This window comes from Berkeleyomyces rouxiae, assembly GCF_048999995.1.
Source record: "Berkeleyomyces rouxiae strain 22BRR77 chromosome Unknown BrBRR77_ptg000001l, whole genome shotgun sequence".
NCBI lineage: Eukaryota > Fungi > Ascomycota > Sordariomycetes > Microascales > Ceratocystidaceae > Berkeleyomyces > Berkeleyomyces rouxiae.
This window is the reverse complement of record NW_027396491.1, coordinates 621,211-644,548: the sequence shown is the minus strand read 5'-3', so window position 1 is coordinate 644,548 and position 23,338 is coordinate 621,211. Positions and strand designations below refer to the sequence as shown.

Here is a 23,338-nt window from a genome sequence, read left to right as displayed (position 1 = left end):
TAACGCCATCCCAAGAATAAAAGAAAATCCTAATGCTGCCGACGCTCGTACCCAAAGGATAAACAAGAAACTAGAAAGAATGAAAAGAAAGTGCCGAAGAAAAAGAACGCAAGGAACAAAAAAAAGAACAAAACGAATGTAGAAAACATGGCAAAGAAAAAAAGAAATCTGCAGCTATCGTAGGTATCCGCCAAGCTCTAGCACGACATTAAGACTTGTCGTCACCATCCACAGCAAAATCAGGCCCCAGCCAATCTTGCGGTTGAGCACCCACTTGTTTGCCGGCACTGCGATGAGCAAGACGACGAGGGTAATCAACAGGCTAATAGCTGAAATCATGAGCGCGCCTCCGACCTCCACCTTGAATGGCTTGTAGTGCAGAGGCTTGGATGGGTCGTGCTGGTACTTGTGGTGGGCGCGGCGGTACATCATCATGACGCCGCCGAGGCCAATGCCGAGGAGGATGTTGAGCATAGGACCGCCAAAGCAGGCAGCTCTGGAGTAGAAAATGTTAGTTGTATGTTCAAAAAAGGATGCACTAGAGAGAAAGGAAAAAAAAAAGAAAACTTACAAGGCCATGACGGGGTATCCTAGACGTGCAATGGTAATATCTGCTACCAAATCGCCTAGACTGTTACCCGCCGCAAAGATAGTCAGTCCCAGCAGGGCATCTGAGATGTCCATAATGACACCCACAGCCTTTAGTACTCCCACAACCTCTCCGGCAATGGTGGCAATCCACGCAATGCTGACCATGAAGCCCATGAAGCACAACAGCGAATGATACTTTGGGCGGACCTCGTGTGTGGTAGTCAGCAAGAACACGCCAAACAGCACGACCGACAAGGATAAACTCGCGAGCAAGAATTGTTTCAAGCTCTCGACTGGGTCGTCCAGATCTTCGAGCAGGTTTGCCCACACCACACACACGAAAAAGGCCGGACCCGTGAAGACCTGGAGACCGACCAGCCAGCGCAACCAGCTCAGCGCTTCAACAGCCTCCTGCTGCGTCTCGGAGATTTTGACCGAGAGCATGGCCGCGTCGACGGGCGCAGTAATGTGCACTTCGGAGCGCGTGTTGGTGGGCGAGTCGATGGCGATCATGGCGGGCGTCGCCACGCGCGATGGAGCAAAGACAGTGGAGTTCTTGCGCGCTCGGGTTAGGCTGTATCGCCGATAACGCTGCCATTCGTTTTCGCTGCAGGATGGCGGGTTGATTATAGACGGGGAAGACGGTGCCGTGAAGCTGATGGGGGTTGCTAGGTTTCCTGGCGTGTGTATGTGCTGTGCAGCTATAGACCCTGTTGATGTCATGACTGCTGCAGATGCAGGGGCAGGTGTGCCTGGAGGCAAGGTATATGTTGTGTAATCAACATCATCATCCTCGATAACCTCTCCGTCCACAACGGGAAGGGTCAATACTAGTAATAAGATACTGGGAACGGTAACTATACTGATAAACCTATCCCAATAGCCCTTGTCCTCCCATCTTTGGAGTGTGGGAAACAAAGTGCAGCCCAGGCTACTCAGCGAAGGAAGGAAGGAAGGCCACCAGTGAGAGGGTTCTTCATAGCCATCTGGGGATGGGCCCTCAACACTCAAAGTTGGCACAGGAACAGATATAGACAGGTTTTCATCGCCCCCTTCTTCGGGGATGGTCGGCGAGACAGGTAGTGAGGCCAAATCGAGCCCAGGAAACGGCGACAGTGGAGAATCTGCTTCTGAAAGAACAGTCGCTTGTGCTAGAGGACTAGGAATGTGCAACTTGGGCAGGGTTGTAGGGCTCAGTGGGCTGCGTCTTGCACTGCTAGACCCAGCAGAATGGCCACTCTTGGAGTGATGATGGTGCTGGAAGGCGGGGGGAGGCGCCAGGTTACCATCGATTTTGAAAGAGTGGAACGAGGAAGAAGTTGAGCTTGCAGTCCGGGAATGTTGGTGGACGGGGCGCTGGTCAAGGGGGGAATGGTGGCGAACTGATGCTCCGCGTAAAAGGCGGCTTAGATCATCGGTGGAGGCCATGGCAGGGGGAGGGACTAGCACCGGCAGGTCATTACCATTGGGCTGGTCCCCTGAAGACAAGGCCCGTTCGCGAACCAGAGATGGTCGGTCAAGATCACCAAGTGCCATGGGGCTGAGAGTGCCCGTACTACAACGAGGGCTTGGCGAGCGCGAGCGGCTGTTGCGATGGCTGTTAAAGATGCCTTCCATGTCTGTGACAGACCAGCCGCGTGCATGAATTCCAGGTCTAGACATGGTCACAGAGGGCTGATTATGGCCTGCCGCAGGGTTGAGTTCTCTTTGGACGCGGGCCAGATCAGATCGGAATTCCAGTGCACCAACTAAGCTAGGTCTGATGGGGGTTATGATGGTATTCCTCCTGAGACCAGGCGGACGGAGAACGCGCATGTTGGATGAAATTTCAGCAGCTACCAAGCTTTCCAGATCGTCATCTTCCTGGAGCTCTTCTTCATAGTGCTGTTTCAGACCGCTCTCGAGGAGAGGAGTGGTTGAATCGGCATTTTCCGGAGGCGAAGGGTGGTGTGATTCCGGGCTCAACAAGTTTCCAGATGCATTATTTGAGCCGTAACGGTGCAGGCTGTGTGAGGCAGACCCTTCATCTCCATCTCTATACGTCTCAGTGTAGCTACTCTCTTGATTATGGCGATTAAGACGTCTGAGATTTTCGCGAAAGGCGGCGCTGGAGCGCTTCTCAAGCCAATGCCAGGTAACAACAGTCAACACATACAAAGCATAGTATGCGATCATGACCCAGCACTCCCAGTACAGCAGTTTTCCATCGAACAAGAAGTAGGTAGTGAAGACGACGGCCACAATGAAGAAGCAGATGTCGCGTACAAAAGTCTTTTTGGCCACCCGGAACTCCTGAACAAGGGCCATGGAACCCGCCACTACAGCTGTGATAAAGGAGGCAGCACCAATAAGCTCGCCAACAGCCATCGAAGCACTACCTGAGCCCATGGCAGCAAAGGTACTGAACACATCGGGCGAGCCGTTTCCAAAGGCAAGAAACGTCACTCCAGCAAGACTCTGGCTGAGTCCCAGCATTGCCGAGATGGTGGCAAGGTTGACGCTGAAAAAGTCGCTGGCAGCGATGCCAATGGTGGTGAACAAGAGACCAAGCCACATGACCAAGACGACGAAATTCACTGGCTGGCCAAGCGGTGTGACGCAGTAGTATATGGACAGGTAGGGGATCAGGCCGGCATTTTCGTCGCTGCAGTGCTCTCGCACAAAGCTGCACTTGTCGGTCGCATAGGTAACATCACGGCAGTCAAGCTGCTTGACGGTGGAGCGCTCAAGAGTCGATAGATGAGAGTCGGCAGGATCATCGGCAAGGAAGTCGGCAGCGCGGGAGGTCCTGAGGCCCGGCACAACGGCGTGTGAGACATAGGACCACGATGCGAGGAGGAATATGGTTGCAATGGTGGCTGCAAAGGGGCGCAAGCTAAATGGTCGTCTGCGCCTGGGGGGGAGGCCTGGCGGCTGCAACAGGCGCTTTGCATGAAGCGGCCGGGGACTAGGGCGCGAGGGCGGCATCGGGAGATGTTGGAGTCGGACGTTGGGCGGATTTCGGCAGTCGCGCAGCTTCAGGTTGTGCTGGGCTCGTCTGTAGGGGGAACACGTCGAGACCCCGGTATCCGTGGTGCGAGGTAATTAAGCGAAGACTCGGAGTTTTTTTTATTCATAGAGCCTGAGCAGCAGCAGGTTGGTGACACGGACAGACGAGGCGCGATGGACGGCATGCCCTCACTTTGCAAAAATGCAAGAACGAGGCAAAGACAGGGTATAGATAGACAGATGGATATGAGGGCCGGCCATTCAAGAGGGCCGAGGACGCATGGGCAGGTGACTCTAAGCAGGAATCTGATGACGACGCCAGCACCGAGAAAACACAACTCAAGCGAGGGGGTCCTGGGTACTTTTTTGGGCGTCTATGTGACGGTTAAAGGCGACGGCAGGACAACTCAGCGCGGCCAGATAAGAACATCGCAGGTATAGTAGCAATAGGGGAGGAGAGGGTTGGAGAGAGAGGAGCGGAGACGCAGAGAAGCAACGGAGATAGGGGAAGGCCACAATGTAAGACAGGGAATAGTTAACTAGAGCGTGAGAATCGAGCCAGCATCAGCGCCGCAGGACCGGCCGAAAGCAGAAGTGGAAAAACGGGCTGTCTGTCAGAGTGAGGTGAGCCTAGGCGGAAGTTGGTGGCAGCAGAGAAGATTCTGAAAGAAGATTCTGGGCGGGCGTGATCAGGACGCGCCGCAAGAGCAGAAATTATGCGTTGAGCTGGTCAGTGGGCAGTGCATTGTGACGGCAAAAAGGAGAGCAGAAAATTAGGGGAAAAGCCCAAAATAACAGAGTAATAGCAAAGCGAGACTCGAGTCCCGGCCACGATGAAGCTCAAAGCTTAATTAATGCATGCTTAATTGGTGCATGGCTTGGCTGGGCTGGCTTGGACTTTTGGGTGGCAATTGGGCTGCGTTGGCGTGCGTGACAAGAGAGAACAAAGTTGACACCAGGGACGAGGCGGCCTCCGCTGCGTCAAAAAAACAGGCAATTAAATGGATATTCGGTGCCAGGGTCGGTCATCCCAATTAAGTGCCAAGCTTGGGGAGCTTTGAGGATTCGGGGATGGATGGCGGATGCAGAGACAAAGGAGCTTTGGGCGAGGGTCAGAAAGGGGCTGGTACACGGAGAAGAAGCCACATGTCAGGGAGGCCCCTGCGAGCCCTTCCCGGCGTGCGTGGCTGAGCGTGGCGGGAGTGTAGGGTCTGGGGTCACGTGGTGATAGCCGATACGGGGTGCAAGGGCTGTGATTCGCCAGTCCTCCCCGCGGCACGGCTGCGTTGCTAGCCCGCCATTGTTTACTTTGACGGGAGAAAAAAACAAGTCAGCCAGCAAAAAGCCTTTGGTCTACCAAGCCTTATCAGACTTGCTGCGCGACAGCGCTACTCAAAGACACTGCGGTCCACGCTTGGAAAGCCCTGAGCTGCTCGCTTATAGCCTCCCTTTTGCGCGTTGTTCGTGGCCTAGACCGTCGGCATCGCCAACTCCGCCTCCCAGTGACCCCTCCAACACATTTTCAGAGACACCCGCAAACCCCACCTCATGCCCCGGGTTGCTCAGAAGCCGCGGCCTCCAGGCTCGCGCATGTCGACCGGCACAATGAACTCTCCCTTCAAGTCGTCGATCACCACCATGCGGTAATATGACCAACCCCCGGTCTGCAAAGGGCCAGCCACTCCGCCACATGCTAACCCTTTTCCTCCGCCCCTCCCTAGTATCCCCCTCAATGACGACGCCTCCGAGAAAGCCCGCCGCATGCACGATCGCCAGGCCGCTCACGAGGCCCAAAGAAACGAGCTCAAGCGCGCCGCGACTGCCACGCCGCGGAAGAACCGCCGCCTGACCGACTTTGACAACGCCCCGACCACTCCGGCACATGGGGACCGCAGGTCTGGCAACTACGATGACAACGACGACGATGATAGCCTCGTAGTTAGCGGGACCGCCGTCACGCCTATGAAGCGTGTGCCAATCCTGGCCAACTTTGAGGAATGGATGAAGATGGCTACTGATAACAAAATCAACGCTGCCAACTCGTGGAACTTTGCCTTGATTGACTACTTCCACGACATGTCGTTGCTTAAAGAGGGCGACGGCGTCAACTTCCAAAAAGCCAGTTGTACCCTCGATGGCTGTGTCAAGATCTACACCAGCAGAATCGACAGTGTCGCTACTGAGACAGGCAAGCTGCTCAGCGGTCTTGCTGATAGTAACAACAAAAAAAAGGAACGCGACGCAGATGTCGAAGGCGCTGATAGCGATGAGGAGGAGGTTGATGAGAACGGCAATGTCAAGAAGAAGACTAAGCGTAAGGTATGAGCCGCCGATTGTGCCCGACACTTCTTGCTACCAGCTACTAACCCTCGTGTCTATCCGGTACTCTAGGCTCGCTCCGAGGTTACACTTGCTCCCTCGTTCACGTCACTACAACTGAAAAAGCTGGAGCTGGAGTTTGCTGTTGATCCACTGTTCAAAAAGGCTTCGGCAGACTTCGACGAAGGTGGTGCCAAGGGCCTACTGCTCAACCACCTAATGATTGACTCAGCAGGTCGCATTGTCTTTGACAGCAGCGATGATACTGACGATGCGGCGAAACATTATAAAAAAGACAATCCTGACTCTTCTGCTTTCGAAGACGGTGCCGAACTATCGAAAATCGAGGAGGAGGACGAGGATGAAAATGCCGAAGCCCAAGAGCCTGAGCATCCCGGTGCCGATGTAGACCTGGGGTCACTCCGTGCTCGGTTCTTCCCCGATCTAAGCCTATTGGATGAGCTTGATGTATGCCCATCACTCAAGACCTTTGATCTCGGTGACCCCTCAGGGTCTCTTGACATACCATTCTTGCGCGCCCCAGAAGACTGGAAGAATGATGCCGACAAAAGCGGGCTCGACGGAAACTCTGATATGGGCGATGATAATGGTGGCGGCTTCGACGATGATCTTGGACTGGGCGGCTTTGACCTGGTAGACGATATTGCCTTTGGCGAAGGTGGCGAGGCCTGGGCACGCGAGGCTGCTTTGGAACCACAAATGCGTGTCTTCAACGGAAATGTTGATGATGGCGATGACGATGCACAACTCCTTGATGACCCCAATGGCGACTACGTTGTCACTATGGGACACCCTCAAACCAACGAAAAGATGCACGATGACATTCTCAGCTATTTCGACCAGGCTCTGCAAAAGAACTGGACTAGTGCTGAACATTGGAGAATCCGCAAGATCAAGGATATAAACAAGCCTGCCGCGCCCACGCGACAGCGCAAGGAAAAGGAGGCATTTTCTATCAACTTTGACTCTCCTCTAGAGGACTCCCTAGCCGAGACTCTTTACACGCCAGCGTCATCAAATACCGCCATCTCATTGCCCAAGAAGGACTGGAAGGCCAAGAACCGCAATCTTTTGCCTGATGACAAGCACTTTAGCTCCAAAGAGTTGCTTAGCCTCTTCCTCAAGCCTCGGGCACGCATGGGTCGGCGGAGGGCAGTTGGCTTTGGGCCTCTGTTGGGAGGCGATAGTGCCAACGGCACTGATAACATGCACGAAGCCGACATGAACGAAGAGTTCTGGGCGAACCACAAACAGGCAGCACCGACTACGGAGGACGATGATGCAGCACCGGCTGGCGACTACGACGCCAATTTCTTCCAGGACGACATGCCATTCCCTGGAGGCCTTGACGATGACGACGACGACCAGTTTGCCGATGCGCGGGATCACTTTTCCCCCGGCACAGAAGCCCCTGCTATGGGCGAAGGCGGTGGCATGACGCAGATGATGATGGGCGGCGACACGGTTATGAATACCATGGGCGACTTTGGCACGACGCTGGTGACGCAGACGCGGCGCATCCGTCCAGAATACGTGCAGTACGCGCGCGTAGCCAAAAAGGTGGATGTGCGGCGGCTGAAGCAGGAGCTGTGGAACACAATTGGCTTTGAAAGCCTGGACCGCGACAACGAGCGGCCGGAAACCCCGACGCCGTCACGCCGTCACCCCACCGACGACGACGATGATCCGGAGACGTCGCCCGGCGAGATGGACGAGCCCAAGACGCCGCGGGACCCCAGCAACGACCCGACACTCAAGTTCACAGAGGTCATGAACGACCTGCAGGCCGTGTATCCCAAGGCAGTCATGGACGACATCTCAACGAGCTACTGCTTTATCTGCCTGCTGCATCTGGCCAACGAGCGCGGGCTGGTGATTGAGAAGACGGATGATTTGCAGGAGCTGAATATCCGCAAGGACTGGACGGCCGAGGCGCTGGATGAGTAGAGGCTGTGTGTGTTTTATATGATGAGATGGACTTATGATTTTGATGTAACTATGTACATACCCTGAATATCGTCGCCGTGTTAGTGTAATGCCGATAGACTAGAGGGCCGATCGAGGTGATGATCCCGCACGAACCCTAAAAGCTATGTGAAGCCGGCCCGAAGCCAGGGTTACACGAAGTAAGAGTGGGGTAAACTGCGCCCCTCCCGTTGATCGAGAGGTCTGGCAACCGTATCTCTCGACCTTTGACCGGCCATCACTCCTCCTCCCAGGCTTTAGAACGTCACATCAAGCGAGTCTTTTCTCTGTCTCCGCATTCTAATTAGCCCAGAGACCTCCAACGCGTCGTGTTTCTTGGAGAAGCTTCAATATGAACGGCAACGGCAAGGCGAACGCCAGCGCGGGCGGCGGCGAGGAGACGCCGGTTTCAGATGCCGAGCTGGCTCAGGTGGGTAGAAGACGAGAGGACGAGCGAGTCCCGGATGCCATTGTCTATCTTGAAGCTAACTTGTGCTTGTCCCTTTTTTTTCGGTTCTTGTCTACTAGACCTATCGCGATCTTCTAAAGTAGGCCATTCTTTTTTCTTTTTCTTTTTGTCTGCTGCCCCTTTCGGTTACCCGTAAACCCTAGAATGCACCTAGATTCCTGGGGAGACTGACGACACGATCGTCGTGACCCATGACGTCACCTTCCGCGGCCCTGGGTTCTTGGGGCCGGGCAGCAATAAGACCCTTGATCTACGTTGTGGTGTCAGACACGATCCTGTTTTTTTTTTCCTCCCACATGACACTTTTCAGACACATCATCTTTCTTCTTGTTGCTTAGATAAGCACAACAGAGGGAATCCCAAGTGCACAACCACCACCACCACCGCCCGCCGCGAGAAACTGTTTTGTAGTTGATCCTGAGACTAACCTTCTCCCTTTTCTCTTCTTCTTCTCGTCCAGAGCCGAGCAGACAGCCTCGGCCATGGAGCAGAACCTAGATAACCTCGAAAAGACTCTGGCGTCGCTGATGGATGCGCTCGAGGGCGCGTCGCCGGGCGTCGTGCGGCGGCAGGAGGAACATAAGCGCAAGCAAGAGGCGGAGCAGGAGGAGAAGAAGAATGCCGAGGGGGACCAGAGCGGCTGATGCAGAGGCGGAAGACGGGGCAGGGCGAGAGACTGGATAGATCAATACATGGCTTCTAGGGTACGGAGATCGCATCTCGCGGTATGGCATGCCGACTGCTTTTTTGTTCCCCCTTTTTTTTCTTTTGTCTTTTTCTTTGATTCTTTTTTACCAAGGCCGCACGACCGTCTCGTGCACGATAGTCACGCGCGCGCGGTTCTCCAGTGCGTCCTTCATCTCATCTGCATACGACAGCTTCTCCTCCTCCGCCCCCAATCTAGACTCGGGGCCCCCGGGCACATCCAGCAGCAGAGCAGGCGCAGCAGAAGCCTCGGCACGCCGCAGCGCCCAGGTCATCATGCTGGCAATGTTGCGTGACGTGAGAGTGAACGACGACTGCTTCGGTTGCGGCGACGTGGTGTGGCTGCTGCTGGACACGGGAGAGGGGAGTGGCATCTGGGGCGGGCTGGCGGCGGAGGTCGAGGTCGAGATGGCGATGGGCGGCCGGCAGGGTAGGCAGCGGCAGGGCCGTTTGCCTCTGGCTTTGTTCATGACGAAGGGGGAGCACATGGTGAGAGAGGCAGGTGTGTGAGAGCTGGGGAGGGGGGATAGAGACGGAGAGTAGAGAGTAGGATGGTGCAAAAGGAGGGGTCAGAGTGTGAATATAAAAGGGTAGAAAGCGATGAACCACCCGCCATGCCCACCACACGTACTTATCTACCCGAACACTCAATCAGACATTGATACGCCACGAACGGACGAGACAAAGAAGGCTCTGGCGTCGCGCATCTAAGCTGAAAAAGGACAAGCGCATGGGCTTGGCCTGGACTAGCCTCGCGTAGATTGTACGAGCTGCGTTGCGCTGTCCATTTATGTACCAGCTATGCACGTCGCTGATCAGGTTCCTCGGCGGTATATAAGACGCAGCGCGGGAGCGGGCGTTGGGCAGGATTGGGTGTCCAGCTGGAGAAGCGGCTGGAAAAAAAAAAAAAAAGGAAGAAGGCTGTATATCGGACGGTAGTCAAGAGTTGAAAAAAAGAACAAGAAAAAAGAAATGTTTACTTCGAGGCTCGCTCCGCCGGGCAAACGACATGGACTCTCTCTCCTTGCACCGTCGAGGACGGTGAGTCGGTGTCATTTGTGCTTTCTCCAATCCACACACTTCGCGGCCTGTCAGGCAAGGGATGGAGGGAGGGATGGAGGGAGGGGTGGAGCTGAAGGAGGACGGAAGGGAGCGTAGCGTGGAGAAGAGAAAAAAAAAAGAAAATAAAAAAAATCCTCGAATCAAAATAAAACTTGTAAAAAAACAGGACTTGCTCAGCTCTAATGACGTCATAGAATCCCCCATTCTTCTTGATACAACCCGACATATAAAGTAAACCCGAAAGCCGGTTCAGCATGGTTATAAGAAATCAAGCTTTCCGTGGGTTCTCGACCCAGTTCTGAAGCCATGCCAAAAACAAAAACAAAAAACAAAAACAAGAAAAATAAGAAAAGTCTAAAAGGAAGACCCCCCCTCGTACCCCGTCACACCGCACCTTAGTCTGCCTATGCGGCTACAGGATCCATGTCCATGGCATCTGCATCTACAACCTCATCTACGCTCCCAGCTGCAGCACCGACCTCGTCCTCTGTCTCAGTCTTTTCCTTGGCCTGGGCCCTCGCCGTTTGCGCCGTAGTCGACGACGCCTTGCTTTTGAGTACCGCCGACGACGCCGCCGACTTTGATCCCGGCGCCAAGCCCAGGACCGATGGCGACGATCCAGCCGCCGACTTGCCCTGGAACGAGCTGCCGTACGCTGACACCAGCTCGGCATTCGACCGCGGCTGCAGCTGCGCTTGCGCGCTGTAGTGCTGGTACGTGCTGCTCATGTCTTGGTCCATGTGGTGCGCGCTGCTGGACTTGGCCTCGGCCTGGCGCGCGAGTTCGCGCTCGCGGTTCTTTTCGAGCAGCTCGCAGCCAAAGGTGGCGACCTTGAGGATAGTCTGGATCAGGTGGTTTTGCTGCAGCGGCTTCGATAGGTACTCGTCCATTTGCGCCTGGATGCACTTTTCGCGATCGCCCATCATGGCGTGTGCCGTCAGGGCAATAATGGGCGTGCGCCGGTTGATGGTCTTTTCGAAATCACGGATAGAGCTGGTCGCTTCAAAGCCGCCCATGATGGGCATCTGCACGTCCATCAGGATGACGTCAAACTTCTTGCGCTTGACGGCCTCGACGGCTTCCAGACCGTTGCTCACGACGTGAACAACATGGTGATACTTTTCCAAAATCTTGACTGCCAACCGCTGGTTGACCCGGTTATCTTCAGCAAGCAGAATCTCAAACGACTTGGTGTTGTCGGCAAGCGACGGCGTGGCTCGGTTTTCCAGAGCCGGTACAATGGCATTGGATAAATCCATTGTGTTGCAAGGCGTCGTCATGTACGATGTAATGCCAAGATCCAGGCACGACTTCAAGTTGACGTGCACTACAGGTGCTAGTAGCACAATAGGCAGGTACTTGAAGTCGTCCACAGACCTGAGACGACGAGCCGTCTCAATGGAGTCTACCAGGATAATATCATATGGTAGAGTCGCACCAGGCCTCATTGACAGCGACACACTTGTCTCTGATGTGATCAAGACGGGGATGAGACCCATCTCATTCAGCATACTCTGTACCCCAGGTCCAAACTCAGACTGCTCCTTGTCCACAAAGAGCACCTGGTGGCCGCGGTATTGACTGAGATCTTTTGGTGAGATAACCATGGAGGCAAGTCGCACCTTGCAAGTAAAGTGGAACTCGGACCCTTTGCCATACTCACTTTCCACCCACAGATCACCACCCATCAGATTAACAAGACGTTTGGAAATCGACAGACCTAAGCCGGTACCACCAAACTTGCGCGTCATCGATCCATCGGCTTGCTGGAACGTGTCAAAAATCAAGTCCAACTTGTCCTGAGCAATACCAATACCGGTATCACGCACAATAAACTCAATGACGTTGACGTCTTTGTACTGTTCTGTGTCCTGGCCCGACGCATTTCTGATGGTAAGACTGACCTCGCCATTCTCCGTAAACTTGATTGCGTTGCCAACCAAGTTGAGAATAATCTGGCGCAGACGGAAGGAATCTCCAATAACGTGGTCAGGTACAGAACTATCGACACGATAGTTAAGATCCAGGAATTTTTCATTAGCCTTGACTGCTAGAGTCTTGAGAGCATTGAAGACGGTCCCCCGCAGTGTGTAGGGGATCTCCTCAATGACCATTCTCCGGGCCTCAATCTTGGACAAATCCAAAATATCGTCAATGATGGTGAGTAGACTATTGGCGAGATTGTGCACAATGTTGAGCATTTCACGCTGGTACTGCGTGAGGTCGGTATCCAGGGTAAGTTGAGTCATACCAATGATACCGTTCATTGGTGTTCTGATTTCATGCGACATGTTGGCCAAGAACTCGGACTTGGTCTTGTTGGCCAACTCAGCAGCCTCACGGGCCTGCTGATTTCTGTGGATCGAGTCCCTCAGATTGGACACCATGAGATTAATCTTGCGCTTGAGCTCGTCCATTTCTCCGGAAGCCTCAACATCGACGAGCTTGGTAAAGTCGCCATCCGTAGCAAGGTTGGTGATATCTGAGAAGGCTCTCACTTGTGTGGTCTAAGTAGAAAATCATGTTAGAATCCGAGCAAGATAACGGGGGGTCAGAGCGGTTATTTTGACGCCATTTTCTAGCGTGTATGCCACTTACCAGATTGCTAGCCATAGTGTTGACATCTGTGGTAATCTCCTTCCAACGCCCCTTGAGGCCTTTAACATCAGCCTGGGCCCCCATTTTGCCGTCAACACCCACATCCTTGGCTACACGTTGCACCTCGTTGCAGAAGCTAGACAACCGGTCAACCATATTGTTGATTGTTTCCTTGAGAACCATGATTTCACCACGAGCTTGGACTTCAATCTTTTGGCTCATATCACCATTGGCAATAGCCTGAGTAACAGTAGAAATACTGCGGACCTATAAGAAAAGGATGGTTAGAAAGGAGGCCAAGGAAAAGGGTATAGGGGATTGAAAGCAACCCCGATTTCCTTTTGACTCTAGCATAAAGGAAACAACATACCTGTACAGTAAGCTTGGACGCCATGGTGTTGACGTTTTCTGTGAGATCCTTCCACTTGCCCTCCACATTGGCAACTTGAGCTTGGCCGCCCAGCGTACCATCGGTTCCGACTTCTCGAGCGACCTTGCTGACCTCAAAGGCAAAGGTTCCTAGACGGTCAACCATGGTGTTGATGGTGTTTTTCAGGTCCTGAATTTCGCCCTGGGCTGGAACGGAAATCTTCTTAGAGAGATCGCCCTTGGCGACGGCGGAGGTGACATTGGCGATTTCGCGCACCTGGGTGGTGAGGTTCATGGCCATGCCGTTGACATTTTCAGTAAGATCCCTCCAAGTTCCTTCAACGTCGTGTACAGTGGCCTGGCCACCAAGACGGCCTTCGGTACCGACTTCGCGGGCAATTTTGGTAACTTCGCGAGCAAACTGCTGCAGCTGGTCAACCATGGAGTTGATGGTAGACTTGAGTTCAAAGATTTCTCCTTTGCAATCGGCTTGAACTTTTTGGGTAAGATCACCCTTGGCTACAGCGGTGGTAACCTTGATGATATCTCTGACTTGTGTAGTAAGGTTATTGGCCATGGCATTGACATTGATAGTCAGGTCGTTCCACATGCCCTTAACACCTTCGACATCGGCCTGGCCACCGAGAATACCTTCAGTTCCGACATCTCTGGCTACTCGAGTGACTTCGGATGCGAATGTGCGCAGTTGGTCAACCATGGTGTTGATAGTCTGCTGAAGCTGTAGGATTTCTCCTTGGGCACGTTGTTCAATCTTTTTGGTCAAGTCACCATGGGCGACAGCGGTGGTCACAGAAGCGATCTCTCTGACCTGGTTGGTAAGGTTCTGGGCCATGACGTTGACTGTAGAGGCAGTGGATCGTTAGTGTCTCAGAAATGATGCCAGAAAACTAGGGGAAAAAATAATTCATACCATTGTCTGTAAGCTCTTTCCACGTGCCATCCACGCCGTCAATGCGGGCCTGTCCACCTAACAAACCTTCGGTACCAACTTCACGTGCTACACGGGACACTTCGCTAGAAAAGACATTGAGCTGCTGCATCATGCGATTAATTGTATGCTTAAAGGCGGTAATTTCGGGAACGACTTCGAAGTTGCTGAAGGTGGCTTTTTTGGTCAAGTCACCACGGGCTACAGCAGCCAGAATATCGCCGATTTCTTGGAGAGCTTTTTGGAAGGCATCATTTGCTTTTTGGTGTTTCCACAGTTCGTTCCGAAGTTGGTTTATTTGTTCTGTTTGGTTGAGTTGAGACGCAGTGTTTGGTTGGGTTATTTGGGTATCAATAAAAGAAGCACACTCGGGGGGATTGGGGACAGGAGCTGATAGACGGAGATGGTCAGCTTCTGTGCCCGAGTCAAGGAGTATAAGGGGAGAAGGGAAAGAGGTATATGCACCGAGACATACCTTGGGGTTGGGTGTCTGCTAAGATGGGTAATGAGGCGACACCACGGTCATCAGGCACAGAGAAGGCATCAGCAGCAGAAGCCGGTACGCTAGTGACGGGGAGGTTGGCAAAAACGGCCCCTTGGGCGACTGATGCGCGGGCCTCGACACTCTGGATTCTGAAGACAAGCTTTGCGAGCTCTTGTTCCAAAAGGCGTTTCTCCGCAGTATCTTCGCCGGGGAGCTGGATCTGGGAAGCAATATTCAGCGGGAGCGTAGCAGGAATGGTCGGATCTGGCGCCAAAGAGGATACGATGGCCGTGATAGCGGCGAAAGCAGATTCGTCGCCCATAGTGGGCTGGCGATAGAGAGGGAGAGGGACAGACAGAGTCCGGAAGAGGAGGCGGAGGGCCGGCGACGGGATCGGAGGTGGAGGCGGGACTTGAATTAGTTGGCAAAACTTAAGCGTGCGGGTGGGTTCGTCTGATTTGATGTGGCGTCGGGTTGTGGTTGTTGTCTCGGAAGAAGCTTTGGCCCTTGGATAGTGACAGACGAGAATTCAAGGCAATGTTTTTAGCAAAAAGGCTTTTTCTCTACAGCGAGGGTCCAAAGCGATGACAGATGTGGCGATAAAATATTGATATAACTAATAAAAGCACGTTCGTTTCAGTTTGGCGTGCCTTTTAACGTGAAGGCGTCCCGGCAGTTTTGATCTTCCTTGCTGACGACTTGGGCTGGTTTTCGCCTTGGTGTTTGGGAGCCTCCGCTTGATTCCTGGTGTAGAGGAGGAAGAAACAAAACAAAAAAAAATAGTCACCGGTTCAAGGAAGAAAAAAAGGCATAAAGCGGAAGAAAAATGCAACCCAGATGAAGGGGGAAAAAAGAGCGGGCAAGAAGGAAGGATGACGGTGGAGATGGAAGGAGTAGGGAACAGCAAAAGGCAGGAGCGAGCGAAGAACAAACAGGCCGACAAACAACAGATGACAAGTGTGTTGGAAGAAGGCAGTTGCGTTGAGGATAAATGTGTGTGTGAGATGGGGAAATAGCAAACGGACAGCGGCACTTGCACACACAGTAGTTACGGGAGACAGTAAGCGGTGGGAAGCACAGGATACATACAGACACAAATTTCTGGACAAGTAACTACCTACATAAACACAGTACAATCTCTTTCATAGCACGCCAATCCCAATCACCAATCACAAGACGTCAACTCTCCCACCAACCAACCTCCCTTGTCGTCGCCGCGGCCTTCGCCTTCTCCCTCTCTAATCCGTGTGATGATAAATACTTTTACACAAGCCCACGCACCACCAGCTTCCCCTCTTTGCCTCACTTTGGATGTACACGCAAACTCGCCAAACGCCCGAAGACGCCCACCAGTACTTTTTGGGTTGTACATAACTACATACATACATATATACATACATATGTACGCATATGCACAGTTAGGCCTCTTTCTCTCTTCCTCCTCCCTTCTCCTCTCCCCTGATCTTGCCTGCACATGTTAGGCTCTGAATTGGCAAATTTCACCCAGCCAAAGAGCCCCCTTGGGGCTGCTAGAAAGGGATTCGGGGCGGGGGTCTGATCCACTATAAGCGCCCCTAGAGACAACGCTATAAGACGGCGTCCACAGAAACACACATAAGAAAGACATCACCAACTCTAACCTAACCTAACCATCCACAAGCCGTGCCGATTAATAACGAGCAGCCTGTCATTCTCTCTGCCTTGTAGTCTCATTTTCGCCACAACTTCCCTGTACCATGCTCGACCAAAAATCACCACATGACTTCTCTCAGTCTAGCCCTCCCCCCCAAACCTCTTCATGTTGCAACACATCCTGTACCATACCCACGCACAAACCGGCCATCCCACGCATCCATGTAGTGTAGTGCTGACTATGACACAATCGCTGCCTGCCATGCAGCCAGCTATTGAAGAACCTGTGGCTTTATTTCAATGCTGACACTCTGCGGGCTTATCGGCGCCTGCATGACCAGATACATCCAGCTATCTATCTATCCTATCTGTATCTATGTTTACCGCCACGCCAGCCCTTGCTCCACCGTCATCTCGTTCGTTTCTTGTTCCTCTCTTCTTCCCTTCTTCCCCCTTCCCGTATCTGTCGAGATCCTTTCCCATAGCCTAAAACTAGCCTCAGTTTTTTCATGGTCATACTTGACTAGCAAAAAAGAAACTGGGATCCCTAGTCCCGTTTAGAATCGTGCACTACGGACGCAAAAAGTGGGGATAGTGAGATTCTTCAAATGAGTAACACTGGAGTGACGTCATGGCTGTGTTGTTTCATTAGGGTTGGTTTCAAACACCTAGGGTCGCTCCCGACAATCCGCTGGCCTTGCATCTTCTGAAACCAGATCGACGCACGTTCTGCTACACATCTTCCCGATCCGCAAACCAAAGAACTTTGGTACTATAACTAACGAACTAACTAGCTGGATTATCTTTTGATTCCGATTTCTCCAAGTGAAGAAAAATGAGAAAAAATTGCCAACTAAACATTGATAAGCTTAACAAGAAACCATAGATTCGTCTACATATATCAACAATGAGAAAAAAAGAAATAAAAAAAGATGGCACAAATAAAAACATGCTTCGCAAAGACATTCCAGTCATGAACCCTAGATCAGTCATTAACCCGAGATCTTCGCAAAACTCGTCTTCCTCCCCACTCACACTCATCCCCCAGTCCTTTTGACCAAGTTCACCCGTTCCTCACACCTCGCTTCTCGCCCTCGCCCAGCTCCACTAGCGTATCGGCAGATTATTACGCCCAAACGCGCCCGACATGCGCGCGCCACCCTGCTGCATCATCATGACAGCCGCAGCCGTCGACTCCTGCCGCTCGCGCTGGCGCGAGCGCTCACGCAGGTACGGCGCGGCCTCGGGACGCATGCGCAGGATGCGCAGGATGCCGTCGTCGCTCGGGTCGGCCTGAGCCTCCTTGCGCTTCTGCTCGCGCGCGCGTCGCATGGTCCCGAGGTTGCGGCTCATCATGATGCTGCGCCCGCGTCGGATCGTGCCCATGCTGCCGAACCCCGGAGCCATGGGGCCCAGGCTGGCTGGGGCTGAGAGCCGGTTCGGGTTCTGCAGCATCGCGCGGTGCCGCTGGGCTGTGGCAGCCGCCATGCGCTCTGATTCGCGGATGAGATTGTCTGTCGTTTCAAGGTAGAAAAAGTACAGTGACGTAAACTCATGATACTTGGGCGACTTGAGAATGTCTTCTGGGACACCGAGCGCCACGCCATTGTCGTCTTTGGCGTTGAAAAAAGTAAACATTTGGTCGCGCCATTTATGGACAATGTCGAGCTCACGCTCTGTAAGTGGCTTTTGATCCGAAGGCTTGTCACTAAGAGGTGGTACCATCAAGCCTTCCAAAGCCATTAGCACCTCCTTCCATAAGCGAGTCATGACTGCCAACATTGTCTTTTCTGTGAGTGTCTGCTTCATTATAGCAAAGTTATCATGGAAATAGTCATATAGAGGGTCAAGTGCCTTGTCAATGTCATCTGCTGTGGCTGAAGGCTGTGGAGGCTGCGACTTGTGCCAAAAGTTCATGACCTGGGCACCAATACCGCCCGTCTTAAGAATTGCGCGGAGAGTTTCCAATGACAGTGTATCGTTGATTTCCGCCGTGAGCTATGTAGCAAAGTTAGCAAAGTATTTACGCGATTTGAAAGATTGCTCGCAAAAGTATAGGCGGCAAAGCTGCAAGCCAGTGCCCTCATTGTGTTGTTTCTTACCTTGTCCGTGATGCGCCGCACCATGTCACGTTCTGTCCGCTTGAGATGCCGGAAAGCCTTGCCAAAGTGGAACTGGATATCGTCTCTCTCAGCTTCCATGCTAACACGGAGCAAAAGACGGCCCTGTGTATCCAGGTCCAACCAAAACTCTCTTGGTAGATAGTCCTTGAAATGCTGTGGGTCTAGCTTCAAGGCCGCTCTGCCGACGAAATCGTGGTCTCCAAATGTATCATAGTCCCAAATCGTGGCAATGACATTAATGGTACTGTGGACTGTAATGTCCACCGACTCGTCCCAGCGAGGGTTCAAGCTGCGATAGATGATGCGAGACTTGGCCAGGCGCTTTCGATGCTCGTCGCACAGGATAATATACGGATCGCTGTAGCCCGAGGTGTCACAGGCTTTAAGATCCTCGGCTTCAATCATTTTTATGGTAAAAATGTACGTGTTGGATCCCTTGCGCATAGGTTTTGGAGGACCTTCAAAGCGTTCTATGGTGGCAACACAGGCATCGACATTCATTTCCTTTTCTAGCTTATCCAGTTCTTGAATAGCATACTCAATGTTGTTTAGTTTGACAAATGACTAGAATGGGTGTTAGAAATCTCCTAGAGAAACAACTCAATGTCTAGACATGGACTCACCTCGGGAAAGAATTGGAAAGGCTCTGCCTTGACCTTGGTATTTAACGCATCACGAGCATACTGGAATAGCTTCTCTTGTGTAGACTGTGTAACAGCGGCAAGTTCACGGGCTGAAGGTCTATCCATCTCCTTGGTAAATTGGCTGTCAACAATCTCGCAGTAGCGACCAATGCCTGTAGCGAATATGCGTGCCAGAGTAGTCATAAAACGCGCGTGGTGCAGCTCACTTTGCCATTTCAGCTTGGTAATTTGATCAAGTGTCTGGTTGAACAGAGTGAAGATGTCGATGATGGACGAACTGTGCCGTTGGCTGTCTGTTGGAATATCCTCGGGACCGTTTATGCGGACCTTGAACGAGTCCTGCTTAATGGCTTCCTCTACAAAGGATGTCACTCTCTCTTCTGCATTGGCAAGCCATTTTTGGACAAACTCGAGGAACAAATCTTCAATGTTAAAGGCAAAGCGCACGTTTGGCAGCAGGCGCTTGTGCATGTTGCGCAGGTTGACAAGCTCGGCATACATGGTGAAGCCATCTTCAAAAGCAACCTCCTGGCCCGAGGTTTTGCCTTGCTCAATAACCTTTTTGATGATGGCCTCGGCATCGACTTCAAAAGATGGGAAAAGTTTTTCAATGAGGATATCCAAAGGCTTGACACCCTCGATTTCTTCATCCTCAATCATGTTCCCGAGGTAGCTTTGAATACGCTTCAATGCAGCCATAACACCCAACCGCAGGGCTTGTACGTGCGAGAAGTCCCAGTTCTCTTCTGACGAGGGCACCTTGTTTTGTAGAATCTCGGCGTATATCTTGTTGGTCGCTTCTCGAAGGTCATCTTCAAGCCCTTTTCGTAGTTTCTCTTTATCAGAGGGTCGCTGGTCAAAGACAGGATCGCTGTAGATACATTCGCGCAGAATAGTCAGGGTCATGGTTGGGTTTGGAGGTGCTGGCTCGTAGCATTTTGCGACCATGTCGCATAGCTCACCAATTGCACGATCGTAGATCATGGTAAGTGACTGCTTATAAGCAACAAAATCTTGCATGGTCCATCGACTGGAGTCAATGTCCACTAGTGCTTTATCATAGTTGGCGATATGGGGCGGCCGCTTCACAGGTTCTGGCGGGTTTTGGATGTATTGGAAGACGTATCCAATAGAGCTGAGCTCAATCTCCTCATCAATGTACTTCCGGGCCGCTACTTCAAGAAGAGTAACATGGCGGCTGAACTGCGGGACACGCCATACTGTGGCAAGGAACAATAGAAACTCTGCAGACTGTTTTGACACGGGGACGAACTTTTCAGTATGGTTTTGGGTAAGGAGATGTGACGTCATAGTATATTGCACCACAGTCTTGTAGAAAAGACGAGGATTCATTGGGGTGAAGACGTATGACGAGCTTTCTACGCTGCGGATACTGGAAGTATCATCCATCGACAACATATTCATAGCCGTCGCGGGGTCGAAACCCATGCCATCCAGATCTCCGGAAGCTGTGATTGCTTGAGCCATTTCTGAGAATGAGCGGTCTGAGTCCAGGTTTAACGGGGGTAGGGCTTTGTTCACATTGCTGCTGCTGCTGCTATCCATAGGTCCTGTAGATGTGCGAGAAAGATCAGGGCGAACGGTGAGGATATCCATCATGATGTTACTGAGATCGCGTTTTTCAGATGCCTTCCATTCTTCGTATGCCTCTTCGACATCAAAGTCACGGCTTTGCAGGGTGCCTGACATGCCAAGATTTAGTCTCTGTTGATATGACTTGAAGTCCTTCATGGCAGCTTCTTCAGTCCATGTAGACTTGTTTGCGTTGATTTCATTCTGGGCTTTTGATTGGGAATATCCAAAGATGCGACAAACCTGCTGCACGAATGGCATATCCTTGACATCATAGCTAATAGGCAGTGCAACTTCGACTGAGGTGGTCTTGTTGTCCATGGACAGATCTTGCGAATTCGTCAGCAACTTCTTTTCCAGAGCCTCGAGCTGCAATAACAAGTTGGCCTTGTCACGATCGTGGCCTTCGTCTCTAATGATACGGATCAATAGTCGCACAAATAGGGCAACATGGCGATCGGGAAGCAGGCGGTGAGATTCGTCGCCCGGGGCAGCGTTTTTTGCGGCAGCTTGTGTGGCCCTGGAATAAACCATGAGCACGAGGGGCTCAATCTTGCGGTCTTTGAGAGTAGGCAGAAAGTCCTTGCTAGTGAACTTGGTGTAGACCTCAGCAAAGCAGCGCTTGACAGCAGGGTCGTTGTAGCCAGGCATGCGCTCAGATCCCACGACGACACCCTGAAGACGCTCCAGCAGAGGGGTTCTGAAGCCATGAGGAAGCTTGGATGAGCCGCCTGTCGAGAGCTCGGTGAAGATGAGGGCATTCACGCTGGTTGTAGAGCGGTGTATAGGCTTCTGGGGATTCTGCATAAACTGGCGACGCTTCTGGCGAGGTTGGATCAGGTGGTGCAGAAAAGCAACTCTCAAGGCATAGGAAAAGGCTTCTTCTTGGGAGATTTCGGCGGCCGAGGAAGAGCTTCGTGTGGTACGCACGGGGGGCGAGGAGAGACGGCTGATGCTCTGGCGGCTATTACTAGCCCACGACTGGCGGACCGACATGATGAAAGAGGGAAGCGGCGGAAAAGCGGTAAGAGATCGGGAGTATCTGGGGCGGTAGTCTGTTTATCCGGCGTATAAAAGGGGGACGGTTCGATATGGGGAGAAGCTGGCACCAAGGCAAAGTCGCGATCGGAAGATTTGTGGATGGGTCTGGTGGCCGGGGGGAGGATTGTAGATGGTTGTGCGGGTGTCTCAATTAGTCGATGGCGAGGCGGAGGGTCATCATCCCCACTACCATCATCAGCTTATGTCGTTCGATGACAAGGTCAAGGAGCTCGGGGCCAGGCTAACGATATCCAGTCAATAGGCGCAGAGCAAGCAAGTAGAAGAAGCAAAGCCACGAGTTTGGTAGATGCGGTAGTTAGTAGATATGGTAGGGCGGGTTGGATCGATGATTACATGAGAATACGGCGGCAGCACAGGTGGCCACGATGAGAGGACGGGCGGACAAAGACTAGGGAGGGGAAGGGAGATCGAAGCAGAGGCAGAGGCAAAAGCAGAGACAGCGACACAGACAGAGACAACAGAGCCTGAATGCGAGATGCGGCAAGGGTTCAGTTTCAGTGGTGGAAGCTCCAGAGCGGCAAAGCTGTGTGGAAAGAGTGCGAAGAAATCAAAGCAGAATAAAAATAAATAAAATCATGACTCTTACCAAGCAAGCATAGGAGAACACCTAGAATAAAAGCCTGGAATAAATCAGGTGGAACGCAAGGAAGCACGAGGAAGAGATCAGGACGGGTGGGCAAGTGAGGCCAGGAACCTGGCTCGCAGGGACAACAGACCCTATGGCCATGTGTGTTAGGGTTAGAGACAATGCAGGGAAAAGCGGGGACAAGGATGCAGGAGAAAAATTAGAGAAAACATGAGAACAAGTGCCGATCAAGACGAGTACGACTACAGACACAGAGTAGAGTGCTAGTCAGCAGTGTGAGATTACGTCTTACTGGCAGCCGAAACGAGAGGCATCGCGGGATGTATATATGTATGTACGTGTGTGTATGTACTTGTGGTTCGCCCAGGGGAGCCAGACACCAGTCCAAGCTAGTTAGAAGAAGAAGGGCTAAGGTTAATCCCAGTGGTACGGCTGATTTTAGACTATGGATTTAGGAGTTAGAGCTACTGGTACAGGACAGCCAAGGGAAATTGAAGACCCCCTAGGGCTGTGACGGGTGTCTGATGTTTTATGTCGACGAGTCCGTGGGATAGAAGCGCAGGGAAGAGGAGATGACACATGGAAGAAGCTCGAGTATAGGAGTAGAGGAGTCGTTGTAGGCATAGAGGCTGAAGAAGATTCCAAGTGGTCCCGTGCTCCGAGTTTGAGGCTGCTGGTGCCGGGCTTCTCAAGAGCTGAGTTGCCCTGAATCGCCGGCACTTTCACATGCCAGAGAAAAGGCGCTTACGCTTACGCTTATACAAGCCAACCAACACACGGCAGTCAAAATGCAGCTGTCGTCGGTTTCTGGGTCTCGCCAGGGTCATGTGTTATTTATTGAGTACGAGATAGCCGGATATCAAGGGCTTAGGCCGAAGAAGTAGGCAAGGTGGTTGACCAAGCACAAGCGTCCCATGCAACTCTAGACAAGTTGTATGGCTACAGAATCGAGTAAGACACTCATCCAACAAGGCGGGCTGTACCTGATGTCTGGCACATGCACAGCGGCGGTATGATACAGACGAGCCAAGAAGCCAGACGGGCGGACTGGTGGACAGAGATACAGAGATACAGACAGACAGACAGGCACATGCTTGCTGGACTGACGCGTGGCTCCCATCTGCAAGTCGTACTAGTGGTGGTGCTCCATAGTACTACGTACTGGCTGGCTGTTATCT

At 52.4% G+C, this 23,338-nt stretch overlaps 6 protein-coding genes across 6 annotated transcripts; 2 read left to right on the top strand and 4 right to left on the bottom strand.

Annotated features, from left to right (window-relative positions):
* Window positions 1-174: 174 nt before the first annotated feature.
* BROUX77_000193 (uncharacterized protein) lies at window positions 175-3,558 on the bottom strand (the record flags this gene model as incomplete). Its single annotated transcript, XM_073746412.1, has 2 exons — window positions 175-496; window positions 572-3,558. The coding sequence occupies 2 exons, from the start codon at window positions 3,556-3,558 to the stop codon at window positions 175-177; spliced, it is 3,309 nt and encodes a 1,102-aa protein (XP_073608430.1).
* A 1,569-nt stretch (window positions 3,559-5,127) lies between these two features.
* Window positions 5,128-7,866, top strand: BROUX77_000192 (uncharacterized protein; the record flags this gene model as incomplete). The annotated part of the gene is made up of 3 exons (XM_073746401.1): window positions 5,128-5,222; window positions 5,301-5,898; window positions 5,971-7,866. The coding sequence occupies 3 exons, from the start codon at window positions 5,128-5,130 to the stop codon at window positions 7,864-7,866; spliced, it is 2,589 nt and encodes an 862-aa protein (XP_073608429.1).
* A 370-nt stretch (window positions 7,867-8,236) lies between these two features.
* Window positions 8,237-8,997, top strand: BROUX77_000191 (uncharacterized protein; the record flags this gene model as incomplete). Its single annotated transcript, XM_073746390.1, has 2 exons — window positions 8,237-8,376; window positions 8,814-8,997. The coding sequence occupies 2 exons, from the start codon at window positions 8,237-8,239 to the stop codon at window positions 8,995-8,997; spliced, it is 324 nt and encodes a 107-aa protein (XP_073608428.1).
* Window positions 8,998-9,144: 147 nt separating this feature from the next.
* On the bottom strand, window positions 9,145-9,546 carry BROUX77_000190 (uncharacterized protein; the record flags this gene model as incomplete). The annotated part of the gene is made up of 1 exon (XM_073746379.1): window positions 9,145-9,546. One exon carries the CDS (start codon window positions 9,544-9,546, stop codon window positions 9,145-9,147), a length of 402 nt encoding a protein of 133 aa, XP_073608427.1.
* A 978-nt stretch (window positions 9,547-10,524) lies between these two features.
* BROUX77_000189 (uncharacterized protein) lies at window positions 10,525-14,842 on the bottom strand (the record flags this gene model as incomplete). The annotated part of the gene is made up of 5 exons (XM_073746367.1): window positions 10,525-12,627; window positions 12,719-12,985; window positions 13,089-13,948; window positions 14,019-14,450; window positions 14,512-14,842. 5 exons carry the CDS (start codon window positions 14,840-14,842, stop codon window positions 10,525-10,527), a joined length of 3,993 nt encoding a protein of 1,330 aa, XP_073608426.1.
* A 2,417-nt stretch (window positions 14,843-17,259) lies between these two features.
* BROUX77_000188 (uncharacterized protein) lies at window positions 17,260-21,508 on the bottom strand (the record flags this gene model as incomplete). Its single annotated transcript, XM_073746356.1, has 3 exons — window positions 17,260-18,150; window positions 18,255-18,839; window positions 18,899-21,508. The coding sequence occupies 3 exons, from the start codon at window positions 21,506-21,508 to the stop codon at window positions 17,260-17,262; spliced, it is 4,086 nt and encodes a 1,361-aa protein (XP_073608425.1).
* Between the last annotated feature and the right edge of the window lie 1,830 nt (window positions 21,509-23,338).